Source organism: Platichthys flesus, chromosome 21 (genome assembly GCF_949316205.1).
Source record: "Platichthys flesus chromosome 21, fPlaFle2.1, whole genome shotgun sequence".
Taxonomy (NCBI): Eukaryota; Metazoa; Chordata; class Actinopteri; order Pleuronectiformes; family Pleuronectidae; genus Platichthys; species Platichthys flesus.
The window spans coordinates 9007881-9030098 of record NC_084965.1 but is presented as its reverse complement, the minus strand read 5'-3'; the positions used below and the strand labels follow the sequence as shown (position 1 = coordinate 9030098).

Genomic DNA, 22218 nt, shown 5'->3' with positions numbered 1-22218 from the left:
CAGGAAATAGACTGCACACATGAATATATAGTGCACAGTCTTCTTAACCATTCCTTCCCCCACCAGCCGACTACATAAAACTGCAATGAGGCCAAGGTCATAGTCAGTTTCTTCCCTGAATAACAAATTCCAGTAAGAACGCTTCACAATAAGGATCTCTCAAGACACTGCAGACGCTCCAGTCTGCCGGGGTCAAAGGTTACACTGACCCGATGTGAGGTATTACAAAAGGTTAACAGTGATGCAGCAGCTTCACATACAGCATGTTGCAGTAAATTCTACACCACACTTCTTCCCTATTTGATCGTAAGAAACAACAACCACAACACAACCGGATACACAAGTGGCCTATGAATCCCATCATGCATAATCTAACAGTGTCCACGTACAGAGGAGTATTACAGAGTAAAGATCCGTGACAGGGGTCATAGGTCAGACAGCAGGCACACTTTAGAGCAAACTTCCCAATCGCAGTAAAGAGGAATATACCCAACATGTCGCTAGTCTGCCTTCAGTCAAAACTAAAAAAACTACTTGATTTCAGGAAAGGAAATAACATATTTTTTCAGTTCTCTTATTTTTCTTTACAACCAAATAATTGTTGCTTTAATTTCTACCAGATCTTTAGTTGTAATATCATGTCAATGTTTACTGGAGCAGAGGCCATTACTCGCCAAGGGACAATAGTTTCTTCAAGTCCAATCAAGCTGCACCAAATTTCCCACACTCATAGCTATCAGGCCCTGGAATGTGCCATTATTCAATGGGAAAATGCTGACAATGTTGAAAAACATCTAGCAATGTTAAATAAAGTGGAAAGAAATAGGGTTAGGGTTAGGGTTCCTCCCTGCCTTGCCTTCACAAACAAGTAAACCAACAAAGGATATATCAGAATATATGACTGTGTACTTGTATATAGTAGTGGTACTAAACCTCTTGGTTCAGGTTTTTACAGGTAGACTGGGTAGACTGGGTTTCTTTATCATGTACCATTGCTCTTTGACCTCTGACCCTGAGATGTGTCGGACCTTCCTGGTGACTCAAAATCAAAAAATCACTTTAGCTGCCAATCGGTGGAATCCTCACCCGGGTGATTTGGAATTGACACAGTCTGTCGATGCAGAGGACGACCAATTCTCAAACACTCTGGGACTCAGCAGCAAACTATTCTCGAGCACCGGCTCAGAAATAAGTCCCTGCGCCCCCGCAGCCTCGTGCCCATTCCACAGCATCCACCATGTCGCTCCCTTATCTGTCCACAGAGAAGCACACGAACAACAGAAAAACGGAAAAATGAATGTTAATCCATTCTGATTATGTAGTGGCATGGAATTACTTTTGAGGGTTCGACATCAGCCTCACACATCTACACACAGACACACACTGAGTTATTAAACACAAAAAAGGCAGAAAAGCGGAAATGCACAAATGCACCACACAGTGGGAACATAGCATTCTCTGCAACTGGTTGGGAAATTGAAAGCGTTTCGAATTCAAAAGTTATATGTGTTTTGATGTAGCGTGAACATGTAACCCCCTTACATTATCCGATTAGGCTGAATGTGTTGCATGGTTGGTGTCACTGCAGGTTTCATACATAGTGAAATGGACTGCATATACATGGTGGTGAATGCACATACTCTATCTTAATGCGCTGTGTGTTCCACTCATGTCTTGCAGATTAAGGTCAGCCATGCTGAAGCATTTTACTTGCTGGGTCTCTATTGTGATTTAACACCTCAGACAGCAGATTTCAGCAAATGTCTCTACTGAGAATTCTGGGGAAAAAAAACAGAACATTAATGTGTGAATCTCTTAATTTAAGAAACGCTTTTCACACACAGTTGAGTCAAACATCGCCTATTTTCTCAATTTCACAAAAGCCCAGGAGAATGACACTGCAGTGCAATGAGAGGGCAGATTCCTACAAGCACTGTGCTCTACTAATTCAGAATTTGAAGCTTAAAGCTTATTAGTACTTTCCTGGTGTTTCTGGTTTTAATACCCATTACCATATATATTTGTTTGACTATTAAATCCATCTCAGTGTAGTTTTACATTTCTCTTGCACTCACAGGGCATTTTGTGTTGGTTACCGATGCAGAGGGTGATAGTCAGTGAAGACTGAATTAAACCAAACAGTCAAATTCAGACTAAAATGATGGAATCAGTGTGAAGCTATATAACGGAGAATTGGGTCTGGTTCTGATGCAAACCCCAAGATCATGTGATAGTGTTGAGGTGATGTTATAACAACTTCCAGGTCATATGCAGGTGGTGGAGCCCACTACTCCTGCCTCCAACATACTCTCCAGGGCTGCTAGACCCTCTGGCGTGCCGATACGGTGCCAGTGTGCATCGAGGGCCAAGCAGGGGTCAGACATTATGTGTTGCCAGAATCCAACACCACTTGGGACATCAGGATTTGGGTAATCAAGCAGTGGGGAAAGCAAAGACTGCAAACTTTATGTGAAATAGTCTCTACCTGAGAAGCAGACAAAGCCATCGAGCAGCTTGTCTGTGTTTAAGAGCTCAGAGTCCGATATCATCCCTAAACCCTGAATAATCAAGCTTCAAGTCCAAATACACAGTCGGCCATAAGAATAATGATTTTTTGTACAAATTGTAAAATGGGAATCTTAAAAGTCTTATGGCTGCAAGATAAAAATAATCCCATGGTCGGTAGAAGAATAGTAATAAGAGAAAAAAAAAGAATGAACTATGTTTAAAGATCATTGTGGAGGCCAAACTAAATATATTGGTAGTGTTTGTATTTGATTTTATATACAAAATATTTCAGGTACAATATATCAATCAAAACGGCAATGTTAAGCTTTTCAAATAAAAGGACAGCAGGTTTTGCACATGATAGTAAAATGTTGAGGGGTCGGTGATAAATTACTGAATAATGTAACTCTGCATTCATCCAAGGTGCGTCCCCCCCCCCCCCCCCCCCACCGTCATATGAGACACAACTCCATTAAAGGCTCAAACTGTAAGAAAACCCTTATTGAATTAATCAGTTGGAGATTGGCGGCCGAGGAGAGGGTGCCATCTAATTTCCGTAAGCGGGACGCTTATCGGGCTCCAGCTAAATGGACAATATTAAAACAGCAGCTAGTAATAATGACTTCTGCCACTCAACCGCCACTCGGGCTTGTATTGAATGTAGGCCACGAGGCTGAAGCAAGGATGATAATTTTATGGGTTACAGTTTCCTATTGGCTGCAAGGAAGGGGCTCTGACACAGAGCGTGACCTATTTCTAAAAAAAATGCCTCGGGCTATATGTATAGATAGAATGGACTGTTATCCTTTTTTAATTACATTTTAGGAAGTCTTTATTCATTGGCTGCAGAAATACATATCAGTGATGTGTTTATCACCTCTATCCTCTGTGAAACTTAATAAACAGCAACGCTACATTGACAATGGTGCAGTTCACATCCAAACAATTACAAGGTTAAAAAAAAAAAAAAAAAAGGTTTAGGTTGCATTCACTTACTACAGTGTTTCTGTATGGATGATATTCACTCTATCCTGTGTCTATACACCTAAATGGCAAAGAAAAATGTTTTATATGAAACATAATGCTGCCTGCAACATATGATTGAATACATTAAACATGTATTGATGACAGCACAGTCTCTACAGAGTGGAAGGGGAGTCCCATTATAGGCCTGTGATAGGCAAGGAAAACCCCTGAAGGTTACAGAACGCTTGTCGTTCAGGTTAAATGTAAATAAGAATATATATATCTTTCCCTAATCTTAACCAAGTTCTCTAAGTGCCTTAATATACATACAACTGTTAAATAATTCAGTGGTTACTGTTGTTGTGGATATTATGATAATATAATAAGTCTATATTATGTTTATCATCAATACTGCTGATGCTCTGGGGGTCATGAGGGGTCTGCAGCAAATCCCAACTGACATGGGGCTACAGGCGGGGGGTGCACCCTAGTCAGTTTGCCAGCGTATTGCAGGACCGACAAACAGAGACAACCATCCACACTGAGATTCACACCTACGCTCAATTTAGAGTCTCCAGTTAATCTAAGCTTCCTCTGAGGTTGAAGGTTCGAACCCAGAACCTTGATACTGGGAGGCCACGGTACCAACAACTGCCATCGCATCTCACACAAAACATATTTGCAGTTAAGATCTCTGGAAACATAATTATTAGTAGACACTGTTGTTTCAGTTATAAAAGGTTCCATCTGTATAGAGGTCCATTCAGTACAATAAGCCTTTTACACAGCCAGGTAATAGTTTGATAATAATAGTTCAGTTACTCAATGACCATCTCTTATTACAGGAACATCACACTGATACGTTGTGCTGTAATTAATATTTGTTAGTATGGGATTGATAACTATTGCATTTAGAACATAATTTATACTCAAGTCAAAATACTCATTTAGTCAAGAAACTAAATTAGACAAAAATAAAAACAAATACAAAAGGCTAAGATATTAACGTTGTATACTCAATAAATACACAAATATAATCAACATGTGTTCAATGGCGGTTTCTAGCTCACAAATATCCTCCCAGGTTTGTCTTTTGGGAACTCTTGGTCATATTCTGTTTGAATGGAATCCATAGGTCTGTGCATGTCGTCATAGCGACCACCTATACTTAAAGAGAAGCGATATATAGGTCTCATCATCCAGGTTCTATCTCACATCTTTAAGCACGTCCTACACAGAGGAAACAAGCCTGCTTTCAAAGCCGCATAAATGAATGAGGAGCACAATTCAAGTGTAGAATGAAAATGAATGCAGTGCTATTCCTGTGTCTGAGGTCAAGATTCTACAAACATCCCTCTCCCAGGAGCCATGGGGAATGATGCTGAGTTCAAAGCTCCGCGCCAGCGTCTTCTGTAAATCCCTGTCTCCTTGATGTTGGTTTTATTTGAGAGTTGATTACCCTCTGACAGCCTAGAATCTCTATGGAAGGGCACGGGGTCTGCAGGATTTGATGGTCAGCCAAGGCATTTGTTTACAGACATGGTGATTTCTTTTGAGGGGTTGGCTGCGTGCACCCTTGTGTGGCGGAAGAAAAAAATAAGACTTTGGTGCTGCGTGCTCATCTGGAGGTGCGAATCGATACGCTCCTCTGCCATGCTGAACGTTTCCCTGTGACTCAGGGTGGTCTCTCCCGACACATCTGCATCCAGCGCGTCTGCTGCGGCTGCCATCTTTGAAGCGCAGGATTAACAGTGAAGAACATCCGAGGATCTGACTCCCACACATTTACACTTGTACGACCACGCAGCTGCAGCAGCCATACACAGACACGTCTGCAGTCGGCATGTGTTGCCAAAGCGCTTCCCCCTCACAGGCCAATTTGTTTGATTCCTTTTTCTGTTTGAAATGCTGCATTAGACTTTTATCATGATACCTGTTCAAAAAAATCAACCAATTGTAAAAAAAAACACATCATATTTGACCTAGGGCAAAGATGTATGTTTTTCCTTGCTTTGGCATTTAACCCTATATGATTGTTACATGGCAGGGACAGTGAATCAATATACATCAAAACACTTATTCCTCCTCGCTTCTTTTATTTTCCAAACCCTGCACCTTCCAGATTCCACAACGATGGCCACATGCTGGACATCTTTCAGCGGCTTACAGCCAAAGAGGGGACGTACTTCCTGCCTCAAGATCTGGAGCTGTCCAATCAGGAGCTGAGCTACATTGTCAAGAAGGCAGAGCAGTGGCGAGGCTTCAATGGGGAGAGGCGCAAGGTGAGCGTCTCATTGCATTGAAACCTGTGGTGATCTACTGAGCTCATACAAAACTGGCGCAAAAGTGTGAAATGACATAATGCAAGACAAAATGTGAGTTTCAAAATAAAACAGAAGAAATAAAACAAAGCAAAATAAAAACTAAAGCGGAGATGTGACCGATTTCTTTCATCGAAAGGTGCTAAGAGAAATTCTTGAACAAAATATTTCAGTGAACTGGGAATTTACCTCAAAGAGGTAAAGGATTCAAATTGCAGAGTTGGCAAATAGCACACACCAGAAGTCCCCTCATTTAACCACATTTTAGTTCACTAGATCTGGATTTTAATTTGGATATTCACAATATTGCTTGCACTTTTTTAAAATCAAGATGTCTTGATTATTCTAATAAAAAAAATATATTTATAGAAAAAAAAAGTTGTGAGACGTTCTCGCAACATTCAAGAAAGTAAAAAAAAAATGTATCCACCCCCTGACCCGGATCTGTTCCAAAAAGGAATGAATCTTGTATCTTGACCCATATTACAACCTTCCATTAAGTTTCATGATAATCTGTCCTGTAGTTTTTGCATAATCCTGCTAATTAATAGTTAGTAAAAGATAATTATCAAAACAAAAGCTAGGTTCACATGTTGTCTGATGAATCTGTGGAAACATATTTCAGATTTTTTAAATTTTAAAGCGATTAAATCATAGCGATATATATGTACACATGTTATACTGAGAATCATCTTAATGTGGACGACTTGGTGTGGCAGGATTCCACTTTGCATAAATGAATGTCCCCATGAAATTACTATTGCTCGGGAGAGGCTGTCACATGTCTGACAGCCCAGTGTAGGTCAATTGTGATGACACAGGGCAGGGCAGTGCATTAGCACAGAGCCTGCGCCCGATGTAACATCTTTGCATAGTGATTGAAAATGTGACTTGTTGAGATAAGGGATGTGGCGTGGGGCGATCAAACTGCAGCTCCCTTTAATTCAATCTGGGGGATTTGTTAGTGGCACCCATCGCTCGGTGTTCACCACGTCCATTAACTCCCTCACTCTGCGCTTTCACAAGTTCATGGCGGCAGAGGAGTAAAAATAGAACCCGGGACCACATCAAGTTCTGTTACTGGTGGAAGATGGACTCGAAAGCCAGGAACGTGGGTTGTCTTGCAAGGCTGTGAAATCACAACACATGTCTTTTTAGTAACAGTGTCGCTAAAAGCAATCGTTTAAAAAGAGGATTTGACATTTACAGAAAAATTGTATTAGTAATGAGTGACAGTGTTTCAGCCAATAGATACAGTTTGACAGTGTTAACAAATACATACAAGATCTGAATTTGCCATTCAATAAGGAAAAGTCATGTTGTCCCCAACAGGAGTAGTTTTGTAGTAGTTGCAGGATTCCTGGTTCGATTCCCAGCTTCTCCAGAGAGCGAGACACTGTGTCATTAGTGTATGAATGTGTGGGCGAACGGTAGGTTGAGACAAACTGATGGAACAGTGCTGTCTTAACACAGTCCATTTAGCATTCACACAACTGGAAACAATGATCAGTCCAGTTCTCTTTACAATTTGGTTTTGTTTAAGGGTTGACCTGCTTTTATTTCATACATGTGCCATCACAGCAAATATCAATATTGCTCGAATAAAAATCATAATTCAACTAATCATAGCATCCAAAAGGGAAAACTGAGGTTGTGAATACTACAGAATAAGGATTTCCCTTGAAAAGCCAAATTTGTTTTTGTTGAAATTGTCATTCTGGTTTCATGTTTACCAGATACGATAATTTGTGTCATGCAGAACTCACTCAGGACATAAAACATTGATTCTGTCAGCTATTATTATTAAGTCTTCGTCTTGTTTCAAATGTCATCTTAAGTTTTATTGCATTTAGTAAATCTCATCCATTTTAGTAGAAGAAAACTGTAACTTTGTGAATCTAGTCAACGAAAACAGACATTTTAGTTATTATTAATTTGATTATAGCCAATAGGTCGGTCATTCTAGTCGAGGCAATGCTTGATAGTTTTAGACTGAAGCTCCTACTGCTCATTTTAATAAACTTGCAAACAGTTTAAAAGCCATGATGATATCAAAGCCTGCTGTGGTTCAGCTGAGGATCTGGGGATCATTAGGACAGGAACACTGTAGACATACTGGATCAAATGCTTTGTTTCTTACTAGTAAGAAGGAGCTCCTCACTGGCCGGACTGCAGGAAGCTTTTATGTCGTCATGTCCCATCTTGTGTTTGATGCTTTATTATCATGCTGTAACATTGTTTCTAGTACTGGGAGCAATAACTCTTACGCTTAACCTTATGTGTTCCTACCTTTCACCATCAACACTAAATGCCTCAAGCCAGCGAAACCATCATCCTGAACCTGATTCTACACATGACCCTAAATCCAAGTGTTTGAATCTGCCGTCATATCGATTTTGTGAACAGAATTAAGACGAGCGAGCTAAAACATAAACTTCTAAACTTCTCTACACCCGTTTTGTAATCTTTAATGAACCGCAACCCCTGGCTCCGAGTGGTGACTACACTACCGCATAATAAGATGGTGATGGGCCTGTTTATTGGGAGAAAATTTAATCTCCCAATATTTGGAGACTTTGAAAGAAGTTAAACAGCAAAGTTTGTGATTCATTTAGCAGCCGCTGCTAAATCACTCGTGCCTTACCTCATATCTGCCTCCACAGCAACAATTACAGAATCTTATTTTGCATTATTAAACTAACGGATTAACAGGCATGATGACAATTTAGGGTTATTGCATTTTGTGATTTCTACTTTATTAAAGCGGGCCATTTTTCATCAAACTGAGATGGGTCTTGCCGTTATTTCATAATCATTCTTACAATTTCCCCTGTAAAAAGGGTCACTTTCCGAACTTAGCAAAGACATATCCCGTTTAGACTAATTTGCCTACATGCAAATTTTTGTCATTTTTCCCTCATTAACTATTTATCATAGACAGGAAAAAAATATAATCATGAAGGAGAGCAAAGGAGCAGCCTGACAGAGCTGAAGCTAATATTTTGCAACTCTAATGATTTTTTTGCATCGTTAATTAGATAGAATAAGGTTGATATGATTAGGTCAGGATGTAGTGTTTTTCATTAAAAATACATTTCAGAAGCTGTATTCGAAATGTGCCCTTGCAATTAAATAATGAATCCGACGCATTCCTTATTACGGACCCAATTAATATCAGAGGCAAGGGCGTAATTTTAATAACAGTAGGCCACAAGGCCTTCATTAGCGGAGGGAGAGGAAGGCGGGATGAGGAGGAGGAAAACAAGGCAGTCGCAGGAACAGCAGCAGCAGTCTGATATTGAGCCAATTTTAGAAAGTTATTGAACAGTACACTCTTAAAAGGATAAAGAATGACATTTTCAACAAATCACATCTGGGGTAAACAGGAACTCCATATTCTCCCTGGTGTGTTTTAACCTAATTTGCTACCAGCTGCATGTCAGGTGGCAGACGGGGCCACTGGAAATGGAAAATCATTTGAAGAATCACAAGTGAAAGGTTAATCTAGTACTTATGGTAGGCTATAACATGCAGAAGTCATTCAAGAACCCTCTGTATAGTGCACTATAGAGGTGTCTCAGCCACTGTGGATCACAAGGAATCTGTTGTTTCAGTGTGTTTCAGTCAGGAAACATTCAACAGATACAGGTTAGACATTTCTAAGCCTTTGCTTGACTAGGAATCCTTTGTTTATGAGTACTCATTGAGACATCAAAAAAACGAGCTAATGGAACAACCAGACTCTTCATTGTATTTACACAGAAACACCAAACACAGTTCAATAACCTAATTATATGAGAACACAGGTTACAACGTGGCTTTAATGGAGGGAATGTATTTGCAGGGGGCAGAGCATCAGAATTCATGGATATTATTTTGCCTTCACTATTGTTTTTTGTTGGGAACTCAAATTACAGCAAGTGACACGAATTAACAGATTATCATGAGATGATCAATTCGATTACCACTAGTTTTGTGGATGTGCTGTGATTATCAAACTTGTAATTTTCACACGGTGGTCATAAAACATGATCTAATTCATACTTTCTCACCAATTAACTTTATATTAGAGATTCCTCCATCCTCCATTTGATTATTCCTCTCAGGTTAAGATGCCAGCAGCAGAGATTAGTGGCTATGAGCAAAGAGGGTGAAACAGTCAGAGATCAACCTGTTTGCTCTTTAATTTGATCCCAGGAAGGAAGGAAAAGGAATACGTTCCCATCATAGAACAACAGCCTCAAGGGTTGTTGATGAACAGTAGAGAGGGGGCATCAGTTCACCCATCAATTAAAGTGGTTTTCATAAATGAAACGTTTCTGAGGTTGCATCACACCTTTCGTTGCTACAAGGCTTTGTAGCTGGTTAGCCTGTTGTTCCATGCTCTACCCCCTCAGAGCTTGTCACTTGGCACCTATCCTAAAATACAAGCATGCCACTTCATATTCTCAATATGCTGGATTGTATTTCATCAAGAACAATGAATTATTTTCTGGTAAAGCAATGGAAATGTCAAAAAACGCTACCTATCTTTCAACGTTCAACACATTTCCCTTTGTCTAAATCTATACCAAAATTCAATGAATTCTTCCTTGGCCTGTATCCCACCCTTCCACCAGGTTTCCAGAAGATCAGTTGAGTAGTTTTTGCCTGAAAAACTTTCAAACAGAGCAAACTGCAAAAATATAACCTTAATAACTAAAGTATGTCTTTGATTCTGCATTACTTACTATGCTGGAGGTGTCTTTCTTTTAACAAAGACACATAGAAATGAGAACAACAGATCATTGCGGAAGTTCAAAGTCTGAAACATAAGAATGAGAGGTTGCTTGTACATTCCTATGAATCTTTTCTGAGGGTACTGACAAGCAACTTATAAGAGTTGGCTAAGCTGGAGGCTTTGTTGACTTTTACCCATGAGCCAGCTGTGTTTTTCTCATGTGAAGCCAATAGCCATGATCATTTATTTTAACCATGACCTTGCCAAACTATGAGCACGTGTTTAACTCTTTAGAGTGATTGATCACGCCGGCATGATCAAGTCATGACTAGTTCAAGTCAAGTCTTGTGCTGAGAAAAAATATACCAAACCTTGGAAAACATTTTCTATAATGTGGCATAGGCAAAAAGAAAACAACCTAAGTAGCCCAGTACTACTTAGGGCTAGGGTAACGATGGCAACCTGACATTGGTGTGCTTCAGTGGTTCATATTAAAGGGAAGGGACCAGCAAACAGTGGAGTTGTTTAAGTTTTCACAGTTTGAAACATTAATCGTAAAGGCTTAACCTGTAAAAAAGCTCATCAAAAGCTGACAGCTTCTCATCGGAGACTGCAATCAACACGGCAAATTACCCAGTTCGAGGCTAACATGTGCAAAATAAAACAAATAATCAAAAACCTTCATTTTACTACTGCTTGCAGTGCTGTGATGCTCTGAGCTAGTGCTAGCATGCTCCACATCATACTAGGGGTTCAGTAATGAGCCCCATTAATTATGTAAAGGCAGTGGTGCAGATAGACCTAATTAATTGTCTCCTGTCACCCTCTTGATTACTGTACCTGGAAGGGAGGTGTTAATTTCTGTAATACTTAAGCAGGTACGCAAACTGTTTTGTCAGAGCCACCGCTATGACAATGACAGAGTGCCGGCTTACCCTCTGCAAAGCTCTTTGGCTGTTAATTCAACAAATGGAAACTTTCCCAGTGGTGGTGGTGACATTGGGATAATTGAAAGGGAGAGGGAGCGATTAAAAGAAGTGGGGAAGGAAGGAGAAAGGAGCGAGGGGGGGGGGTTTGTATGGTGGCCCTGGAGATGTTTTCGCAACCTGAACATTTGCGTACCGTCGTGCCGTTTGTCTCCATATGTCGAGGTAATGGGTTACCAGCGGCGAGTTTGGGAACACCCAAGGTGCTTTGCAACAGCAGCGTGGTTGGTGGGGAGTAAACCTGTTGAGAGTCAAACAGCACAGATTGGAGAGTTAATGATAACCTGAGTCTGGGAGGCTGGCTGTTAATCATATAAAACGTGTTCTAATTTTAGTCTGAAAACGACTGCGGGATGGTAATACCTGACCACACAGAGAAATCAGGGTCATCCTTTTTCAACTAATTATCTAAGGACAAAATAAAGCACAGTTTAAATCTTATTACAAAAGTTAATTTTGAAGTGTTCTATTTTACCCTGCTTTTCACACACACTATCGGGATTTAGATATATTTGGGAAAAGAACATTAACTAGTGGAGACGGAACTCTTAATCCAACTCCAACTACTGAGGATGGTGTTTCTATGCAACTACTTTGCAGCAAAAGATCAATTTTCTTTTAGATAATGAGAATACATTGTTAATTTATGTATATGTAATTTGCCAAATTTGCTTGTGTTTATGCACAACACTTGATTAAACTCATTAAAGTAAAACGTTAATAGTGGTTTCAGATTAAATCCTAATTCTTAAGGTCTTTTGTGTGTATTTCTTGTATGCAAATGTTTTGTTAATATTATTACTATCATTATTCTTTTCAGTGTGTAGCCGTGATTGACACTGTGAAGTTGAATTTATTTTCAAACATGCAACAATCTTAGAAAGATCATTTGGACATGGTAGGCAAAGACCTTGGCCCTGACCAAAACACTCCTTCCCTAATGTTAAATAAAATACTCAAAATAAATTACTACCGTGCAACAGAAGGAAATGTCCCTGGAATTAACAAATTCACATTTTTACATGTTCCTTCATCTGGTTCATCTATCTGCCTTTCCTATCAGTCTAGCTGTGCAAATCTTACAGTAAAGTGAGTATCAGGCCACCCGAGACGTAAATCTAATATCAAGTGAAGGAAGACGGAGCGCTGAGAGGGAGGGAGACACAGGGAGCAGCAGGCCGTAGCGGAATACACAGGAACCGCTGTCACCTAACAATAGAGCCCTCAGCTCCGGAGCAGGAACCCATAACAGTAACACAGGAACAGCAGAAGAGGAGAGGAGGAGCTGAGTGCTCCCGTGGCACAGGAGGGGTCATCTGGAATCAGAGGGCATCTATGGGTTTATGGTGTGTGTTTGAGCGTGTGTGTATGTGTGAGCGTGTGTGCATGTGTGTGTGTGTGTGTGAGAGCGTGTGCATAAGTGTCGGGTCACCGGAGTCCTCCCAACCCCCCAGTCACCTCTACCAAAGAGCAATGTGGTCAGTGTGCGGGCATGCGTGCATGTGTATTCATGTGCCGAGCTGAATGTCTCTGAATGCAGGGCTGTTAACCTACATACAGAGTTCATTTACACAGTGCGCCCGTGCATGTGTACGCGTATCGCCATGCACATCTGTGGGTACGTGCATGCAAACCTTTGCCGCGCGCGCCTCCATGTGCATGTCACATTAGAGTGGCTTCTTCAATTACAGCGGATGGTTTTGTTTTTAGTGGACATCGCTGAGGGCCCCAGCGGCCCCGGGGCAACAGCAAGCTGGCAGGCAGGGACAGGGGTGACGTAAGAGCACACACACACACACACAGAGCATCCGCAGCCTGAGCATTAGGGAGCTCAATATGAGATATGATTGCAAACGCTACATGCCCCGTGTTCCCTGAAAAGGACACAGACCTCGCTGGGCGGTCATGTGTGAAAGTGGTGCGTAGTGGTTGAAAAAGAAAAGACTGAGAAAAACAGATGAAGATCAAACGTGTGTACAAAACTGTCCAAATTATATTTCTTAGAATATCCCAAATACAACTGTATCCCAAATAGCACTTTTGGGGTTTTGAAGCTGCCATCTTATACTCTTGTGTCAGTGTTGGTAACGTTGGATAAATGCAATGTTTCAACTGTCTGTACGGATGGACACACCGGACTGCTCCACAAAGTTGCATCCAAAGTGTCTTGATTGTCCCCTGGTGGCTGGGTGCGGTACAGATCATAAATACTGCCTCCTCCATGTTAGTAGATTGGACATGGATGTCAAACGTCAAAGTACACATGCTAATTATTTGTTTAAGTGTTTATCTTTCCGGAAAAAGTTTGGATTTGGATAATTATTTGATTCAATAGAAACAGGTTCAAACATTATGATTGACAGCGGAGACTGACTTGCGATATGGTCGAGCGCGGACTCTGCTCTCTCTCCCTCCAGACTCTGGCAGGGTGATTATTTAATGAATAATTAATGTTTATGCATAATGGAGAATTTTCCCGATTACTGTTTCAATATAAAATACACATAAAATGCTTGGACGTCGGTTACCATGGCCACGGGAGACACATTTACATGCTCATGTCTTCGGCAGCTCTGGTCGGTCGAAGCCCCGACAAGGAACATTTTCATTGAGTTTGGCGCCCCTGTGGACAAAAGCGGAAGTGTTTCCACTGTCTGCTGTTGTCAACAATACCTGGCCAGCCAATGCATTTGTTTTTTTGAAGGAGTGAAAAAAAGACACACAGCTGTTTGCAGGAGGCAAGGCAGTGAGGTGATGTATCTTTTTTTGGTTGTATGATTTTTAACTGTAGCACACATTATCATTTTGTTTTAATACACTCATCCTTACTCTGCCTTTCCTTGAAGAGCAGTAGCTTGCCCTCAGAGCTGTTTGTGCAACATCTGCCCGGGACCCTCTCAAACCGTGTCACAAGGGAGCGTATGTGTGCGACGACATTATGAGTTATTTTGCATTAGCCGGACTCTCCCCCACTTTCATAGCAGGCGCCACCGTGATATATGTGCCTCCTCTTTGACCTCTGTTTAGCACCTGCTGGCAGGAGCAGAGGGCCACACACAATATCCGTATCCTGTCCCACTAATCGGTTCCTCAAGATACCCGGGCGTGTAGAGGCACGGACAGAGAGTTCTCGTAGGTCTGCACACTCATTTAAAAGATCACTATGATAGTGTGCTCATGTTGCATCAGGTTACAATCAATGCCAGGACTAAATGTTAGGTTGACTCTTCTTAGGGAGCATTTGACTCATGTGCTTTGGGTGTGCACCTGTTCTGCTTCCATAAAGGTATAAAGAATGTATTCTCTCTTATCAATCACAGCTTTCTTTTTGTCCCGCTTTTATTAGATTGGATGATTAGATTATTAGGTTAGATTATTTGATCAATTATTAATGATTCATTTCTGGTAGGCTACTTTCAAACCATTCCATCTTTCTGCGTTACTTTTATTGAACTCTTTTATCTGAATGTATTTGATTGAGTTCTATGAACATGGGCCAAGACCTCAAACCGCCCCCTTCTTCTCGATTTCAAGGTGATCGACTCCAATATCATATCCCTATCCCGATAATACACCATATCAAGACCAGCCCTCAGTTCCAGCAGGAGAAAGAGCATGAAAGGAGAAAGTGTTCCAGTAGGAACTCGTCGGTGTGAACAGTTTAATTACAGGGAGTGTCAGCCCCATTGCTTAATGTGTCCCTCACAATTAATCCAGGGAGAGGATGTCATTATCTACCAAAGCATGGGCCTGGGCAGGCTTTTCTGTCGGAGGGAAAAAGAGGGAGGGGATGGGAGAATGAAGAAAGAGATAGCAAGTCAAAACAAGGAAATGCGTTTTGGTTCGCGGCCAATAATATGGTCAACCTCTGTGTAACATAAATGGATCAAGCTAATACGCTTAGAGATAGTCTCACAATATGAGGACGAGCGTGTTCCTTTAACTTCCCCTAAAAATACTGAGCTTCGCCCATCAGCTGTCAAAACAAGTCCAGATGGAGGAGGTTATAATGGACGCCAGGTTTTCGGCACTTTCAGACGCTCCTTCTGCACTTTCCCCTCCTCATCCTCCGAAACACGACTGAGGAGGGAGTCGTGCCCTGTTCCCCTGCCATCCCATAATGTGACACACAAGGAAACAAATTGGACTGTTGAACGATTTGAAAATATATTAGCCGACGATGGAACGAATGTTAAGCCGGCTTGAGCCACACTTAGAGGTTTTGCAAATAGGAAATAAATATAAAATAATTGTGTGATCCTGTATGTAACAAAGACTCAGACCCACACACACACACAAAACAGACATATGCAGCCTTTGACTCACAAAGGTTTTACAGCTTGAACTTGACAGATCTGATTCTTTGTGACTGTCCGCCGTTAGTCACTTCTTTCCCCGTCCCTCCCTTCCTTTTCCTTTAAAGGGTTTGACCTTGGCCGCTTCCTGTGGCCTGGAGGGGTGGAGGAAGGTCTGGTGATTGTGACAGGTGTCGTGTCTTAACAGCCCCACATGACATCCCAAGGAGAGATAGACATTTGGAGTTCTTTTTTTTTGTCATAAGGGTTTCAGTCATAACCTTAAAGAGACAGAGCAGTGTGTGTGTGTGTGTGTTTAAGAGAGAGAGAGAGAGAGAGAGAAAGAGAGAGAGAGAGGGAGAGAGAGAGAGAGAGAGAGAGAAGGAGAGAGAGAGAAGGAGAGAGAGAGAGAGAGAGAGAGAGAGAGAGAGAGAGAGAGAGAGAGAGAGAGAGAGAGAGAGAAAGAGAGTTTCCCAGCATCATTTCAGTTATTGGCTTGGATACTTATCACCTTCAGCCTCCGAGGCCTGATTAGATTTGAACTAATCCAAAGTCAAATTTTGTGATATCAAAGGCAATGCTCAACTTTGGCATGTCTCTGCGGCATCGTAACACAAAGCTCCTTCTCCTGAAATTTTTAGATCCCAGCATGGCATCTTCAAAATTTCCCGTGCACCTGGAGTGAGCGATTTTCCCAGCACAAAAGAATGAGAAATGCTGGGTGTGATAACACAAAGGTTCAGGACTTTTTTATGTCAGATTTTTTTTTTTTTACTGCCTCTGGTTAAACTATAATGAATTATTCGTAAAATAAACTTAAATTCATATATAGACGAGTGTTTTTATGGCAGTGGATCCCCGTTTGATGTTACATGTTTGCAGGTCCAGTAATGAAACTAATGTGTTCAAGGCTTTTATCACCTCCTGCATATGATGCCTTGACTTTATCACTTAACAGACAATATTAGTACTTAAAATTGAAATATGCAAAGGACCTATTTTCCCTTGAGCTGCAGGTAAACCAAAAATATACTCCAGAACAAACCTGGAAAAGTGATTTCCTTGGGGCCCGTGGGTGAGTCAGACTTTGCTTGGAAGTAAAAGACGGGCTGCTATCTATCCGAGTTGTTTACTGTAGGCTGCGAGTAGGCTTTATTTTCCGCAAAGGAGATTAGTTACAGCGAATTATGCATATCTTATTTTCTGGATTATCTGAAGCACCCAGAGATCCTATCGCGCTGCATAATCTCTTTTAAAGTTGTTTGGTTTATTCTGACTGTAAATATAGTCATTGTTGCTTGTTTATCTTCCCCTTGACGTCCAATTTGGTCTGTGCTACTTTAGGATAGAGGGTATTATTGCATTTTAACTATGGTTATTCAAGTTGAAATATTTGTAGACAGTGATCTCTGCTTCATAGGCACAGTAATAAGGGGAGGGTGGATGGGAGCCACCGTAGCATACAAGCTATTTTGTCACTATGCGATGCGTACACTATGTTTGTGTCCCTGCATGCAAATATGAATGGGTTGCTTGTCTTGTCCAGTGGTGCGTTAACCAGACACAGACCTTTGCTTCAGCCAAATCAGGCCCAACGCAGACAGTGTGCAGCCATGCCATTTTCAAGCTGCTCCAATTATATCTGCCGACCGACCACATATTGGCCAAATTTACAATAATAGCATATCTATTTCCATTCTAATGGCTGACATTGCTTGGCCTATCCATGCATGTATGTCTGTGGTCTTTTTTATGCTCTGTGGTTTGGTCCTTTCCCAGCCATGTGCAACGTGCTGCAGCCCGGCTTGGCCTTGCATGTGTGGCTATGTAACTGGGTTCACATTATATGTCCATACGTCAACATCGCTGTGGATGAACATGTGCACTTATGCGGTGTGACCCATGAAGTATAAAGATTTGTGCATCTGCACCACATATACGGGCCCACTCCTTACAAATTTGTGTGTGAGTGAGCGGTCTCAGTGCATATGTTCTGGTTCATGTGTCGATGTGCCCTCGTTGTTGGCACATTTGTTTGTGTGCCGACACACAGTCTGTGATACGCGCACGGCGAACAGGCCTTGAACCCGGGCCAGCTCGGATACACGGGGTGGTGATGGTGGTGGAGAGGAGGGATTGACCTTCTATAGCTTAGAGAGCCTCTTCACAGTGCACCCCCCCAGCCCCCCTCCCCCTCATCTCCCCACAACTCTCACCTCCCCCTTCTCCCTGCTGCCTAGCCCCAAGCGCCTGCAGGCGTTGGAGACGCATGCATGCGTTGCCTCACTGTGTGAGCCTTTGTCTGTTCGTGAGCGCGGATATGTGTGTGTGTGTGTGTGTGTTGCATGTAGATGAGTGTTACTGTGTGTGTGTGTATGTGTGTGTGTGGATGAGGATCTGTGGACAAAAGAAGTAGCCATGTCTACCCTATTGCACAGTAATGTTTTCTTTCCTCTACCTGTGTTTCCCCCCCGCACTTTTAACATTGTGATTACTTTTGTTTTTGAATATCCCCATAAAACTACCACAGTGACAATGTTGTTACCATATTTTTACAAAAAATGAAGGATACTGTCACTGAAATCGATGTTTCTTCATGCTTATTGTAAGGAAACATAACATTTCCATGAGGCCTGTGTCAGAAAGCTGATAAGTTAGAGTCAAGGAATGATGTTCATGTATGAAACTTCCACGACAGCATCACAAAGCAGTTCTAATTTTCCCATTATTATATTTTCTTTGTACAAAAGAATCGTCATTTCCATCTAAATCTGTTATTACTAGAGATGCTAAGTGTGAGTACCAACAATAATCTGATAACAATAAAAGAAATGTGACAGAGGTGGGTCCGGCCATTTGAGAATAGTACATGGTAATTATGCATTTTGATATCATTTTGGAGCATTATCATTACAATATTTGTAAAGTCACAACAGAGGAACCTTTTTTTTCAAATAATGAATTCATTAAAACAAACTAGCAGGGAGAACAGTGAAAACAATATGCCAGCTGATGAATTGAGTGGTATTTCATGAACCTCGCGCTGCGCAGCATACAAAATAAATTTGGTAAAATAAGACTCACAGTGAAGATTTGAACTGAAATGTTCTCATCCTCCCACAGCTGACAGCGTTTGGCGGATTACCAAAATCTTTGTTTGCTTGGATCTCTGTGGACCGCTCACTTTCCCAGTGGCCACTAGTCAGCTGATTTAGTTTAGGTCGAGCGGGGTTAGCGAGTCGAGTCCTCTCTCTCTATAATTCTCCTCGTATAATCATTTTCTCTGACATTTCAAATTTTGTCGAATTTTCACCCGGTTCATGGTCGGACTCACCATCTGGACTGCTGGGACAATGTGGCAAGTCAAGTGGGTTGCCGCATCGGTGAACCGGTGGACCATGACAAATTTTGTGAAGCCCGGCACGTCTCTCTGTCTGCCTGTCATCCAGGGTGGAGCAGGAGAGGACCAGCCAATCACAAACAGGTTTCGCTTGGCATAAATGGATGTAGTGTGGAAACATCGGCCTTCAGAAAGTCGTGCATGTTAAAGTGGACAAAGAAAACACTGCGATGGACTCAAAAACAACCAATAGCCTGGCAGTATAATTAGAGCGCAAATAACCATTAAGCAACACTCTGCAAAGGACCATAGTTACAATGGTACTTGTGACATTAAAAAGAACATCTGGTGTAATAAATGAAAAAACATAAATTTCTATTCCTAAAATATATCCAGCTTTAAAAACAAAGCTTTTGAGACCAAAACAGACATCATATGTTAGGGCCACGGTTTCCTTGCTCTTCAGTAGATAATTCATATTGTTTTTTATTTATGTTTATAGGCTCTGTGCAAAAAATGCTTAGACACTATGCCTAAGTCATAAACGAGTAGAGAAAACTGGGTTTGAGCAGCAGAACGCCTCTCACTAGTGACTAAGAGTGCAGTTTTCGTCTCAGCTATGATTCACAGTACGTTACTTCCTCATTAACGGCTTATTAAAAGACCATGAGAGCCACCAAAACACTTAATATGATAACTCTGCCATAAATAATGCCTCGCCGGGCTATCAACCTCATGTGACGAGCACGTAAAGGTCAGTTCAGTTCCGAGATGAATGAAACGGCTCGGACCACTAACACACGGAACACACGGCTGAACTTGAAGACGCCGGGCTGCATGAGCGGTGGTGCATTCGTTTACATTATCGGGCATTCCTGAAGTGCCTTTGAAACTGTCATATACGTTCACCTACTCAAGGGCAAGATAATCCAGTCATAGGCCTCTGGGCTCGACTAAGCCTGTCAACCGGCAGCCACATACAACCACTGCGCGTAGTGATACTGCTAAGCCTCACCACATCCAATGTACTGTAATATGCATATTCACTTCATTTATACTTCATCACATCTTTCGAACAACACAAACACTTCTCGACAACAGTATGTCACGTTACATCGGGGATTATATAGGAGACATGTCAACATCTCCATTTTGACATGTCCCTGTAGTGAATGGATCGGTCCGTCCCCTCATAGTCAGCCTTGGTGGTCTCTCCAGTTTGCTAATGTAGCTGCTTCTCTGTGTCTTGTTGGACAGAAGCAGACTAGAGATAGCCTGCTTGTTTAAAGTTGATTAGAATTCAGTGTCCTGGTTTTGCCAGTATGCCATCTTCTTTATAGTGCCACTCTCTTCAGGCATCATACCAACATTGGAATTACCAGTGCAGACTTGGTAGGTTTAACACAGGACCCGTTTGTGCAGTTTCATGTTTTAGAACATCTTGCAAAATCCTTTTGTTTGACTAGTCTTAATTTCTTTTTCATTTCAAGCCTTTGACTTATGAATTTTCCTGGTAGTTAATTCCAACCTGGTCATTTTTCCATTAAAAGCGATGCCAGGACATTCAGACGCCATTTGTAATCCCAGGCCCTTAACTTTACCTGAATTACCAAAGTAAATTGTGATTTCAATCTTTCCTCGATAACTATACCTGGATTCAACACCAGTATACATTTCAGAACACAGGTTTAGTTAGATTACAAAATGAAACCTTATATAAATACTATATGTATTAAACTTTTTTGTTAGTCGTTGAAATGTTTCCATTTAACTTTTTTACAATACTTTAAATGTTCAAACATATAGATCATCTATAACTCATATATCACGCATCCCTGCCAGGCTGCATTGGCCCTCATGTGGTATCCCACAAACAACAGTGACAACCACACAAGTAATTATGATTCATCAGAACGTGACTTAATTAGAAAAGAGTTGCTTGATAACCAGGTGACTTGGCATCTTATCAGACACTTCAGATGATCCAGGAGATTAAAATAATCCTTTAACAATAGAAGCTCTCCTTGATATTATAACATGCTGGTACCAGCCCATAAATATTTACTTACACCATCCACAACCAAAATCCCACGCCCAGCTATATCTCACTCCCCTGATCTAAATCTTTGGTGAAAAATCTTTGCTCAACCACAACACAAGATCCACACGATCCCCGATCCCCGATCTGGCCTCGAACACCAGGTCCAGAACCAGAATCATCCACAGTTTTCTCCAAAATCAAAACTCTTATTCCCGACTTCATGTATCGCTCCACTCTCTTTCCTATAGTCTCAGTCCCAACTACAGTCCCAGCCACAGCCGGGGCTTCCATGTGCGACTGACACATAAATAACCAAGCCTGTCCGCCACCCAGGCAAATTCAAATGCACCTGTCAAAGTGATGAAGCACTCGCCCGCAGGGAAGCATTGTTTACATTTTCACTCCACTCTTTGCAAAAGTGAGATTCTAATTATTTTCCCACTGTAAATTAAAGCCAAGTGGGACAGGATCACAAACCAAAAGGATCATGGCAGCGGCAGGAGAGAAACCCCCGGCCCATGGACTGTGAGAGGGGTGGGCGAGAAAGTGGATGGGTGGTAGACCGAGGGGAGGTCAGCAGCTTTTGTCTGCGAGACTGGAGAGAGTGGGCGACCGAGGGGGGAGAGAGAAAAGGTGGTGTAACATGCCGAGGCTGTGTAATGAGCCTACTTGTGTTGTGCTCATTACAGACAGGGTCTAGAGAACTTCAACCAACTGGAATACATTATGCCCCCACATTTCATACATAATAATGTGCCAAAAAAATGTGCTGCATTATTTTTCATACCAATGGCCGCGGAGAGAGAGAGAAAGAGAGAGAGAGAGAGAGGGAGAGGAAAACAGGGAGAGCGAGGTATGAGACAAGGAGAGAGAGAAGAGAAAGATTTAATTAGTCCGTGGGAACATGCAAATGGAAGGTAGAATTAGACAGAGGAAAGGATACCTGGGGAAGAGAGGGTGCATAATTTGTAGTGATGGCTATCTAGTTTGGATCAATCATTGAAGGATCAGGGGCACTGACAGGCCCGTACGTGCCCACGC

General features: G+C 41.7%; 1 protein-coding gene across 1 annotated transcript in view; it reads left to right on the top strand.

Annotated features, from left to right (window-relative positions):
* Positions 1 to 22218, top strand: part of ofcc1 (orofacial cleft 1 candidate 1) — a 78056-nt gene that overhangs the window by 49251 nt on the left and 6587 nt on the right. The window contains exon 17 of the mRNA XM_062380010.1: positions 5597 to 5756. Coding sequence (XP_062235994.1) covers positions 5597 to 5756 — 160 coding nt within the window. The remainder of the gene's footprint in view (positions 1 to 5596; positions 5757 to 22218) is intronic.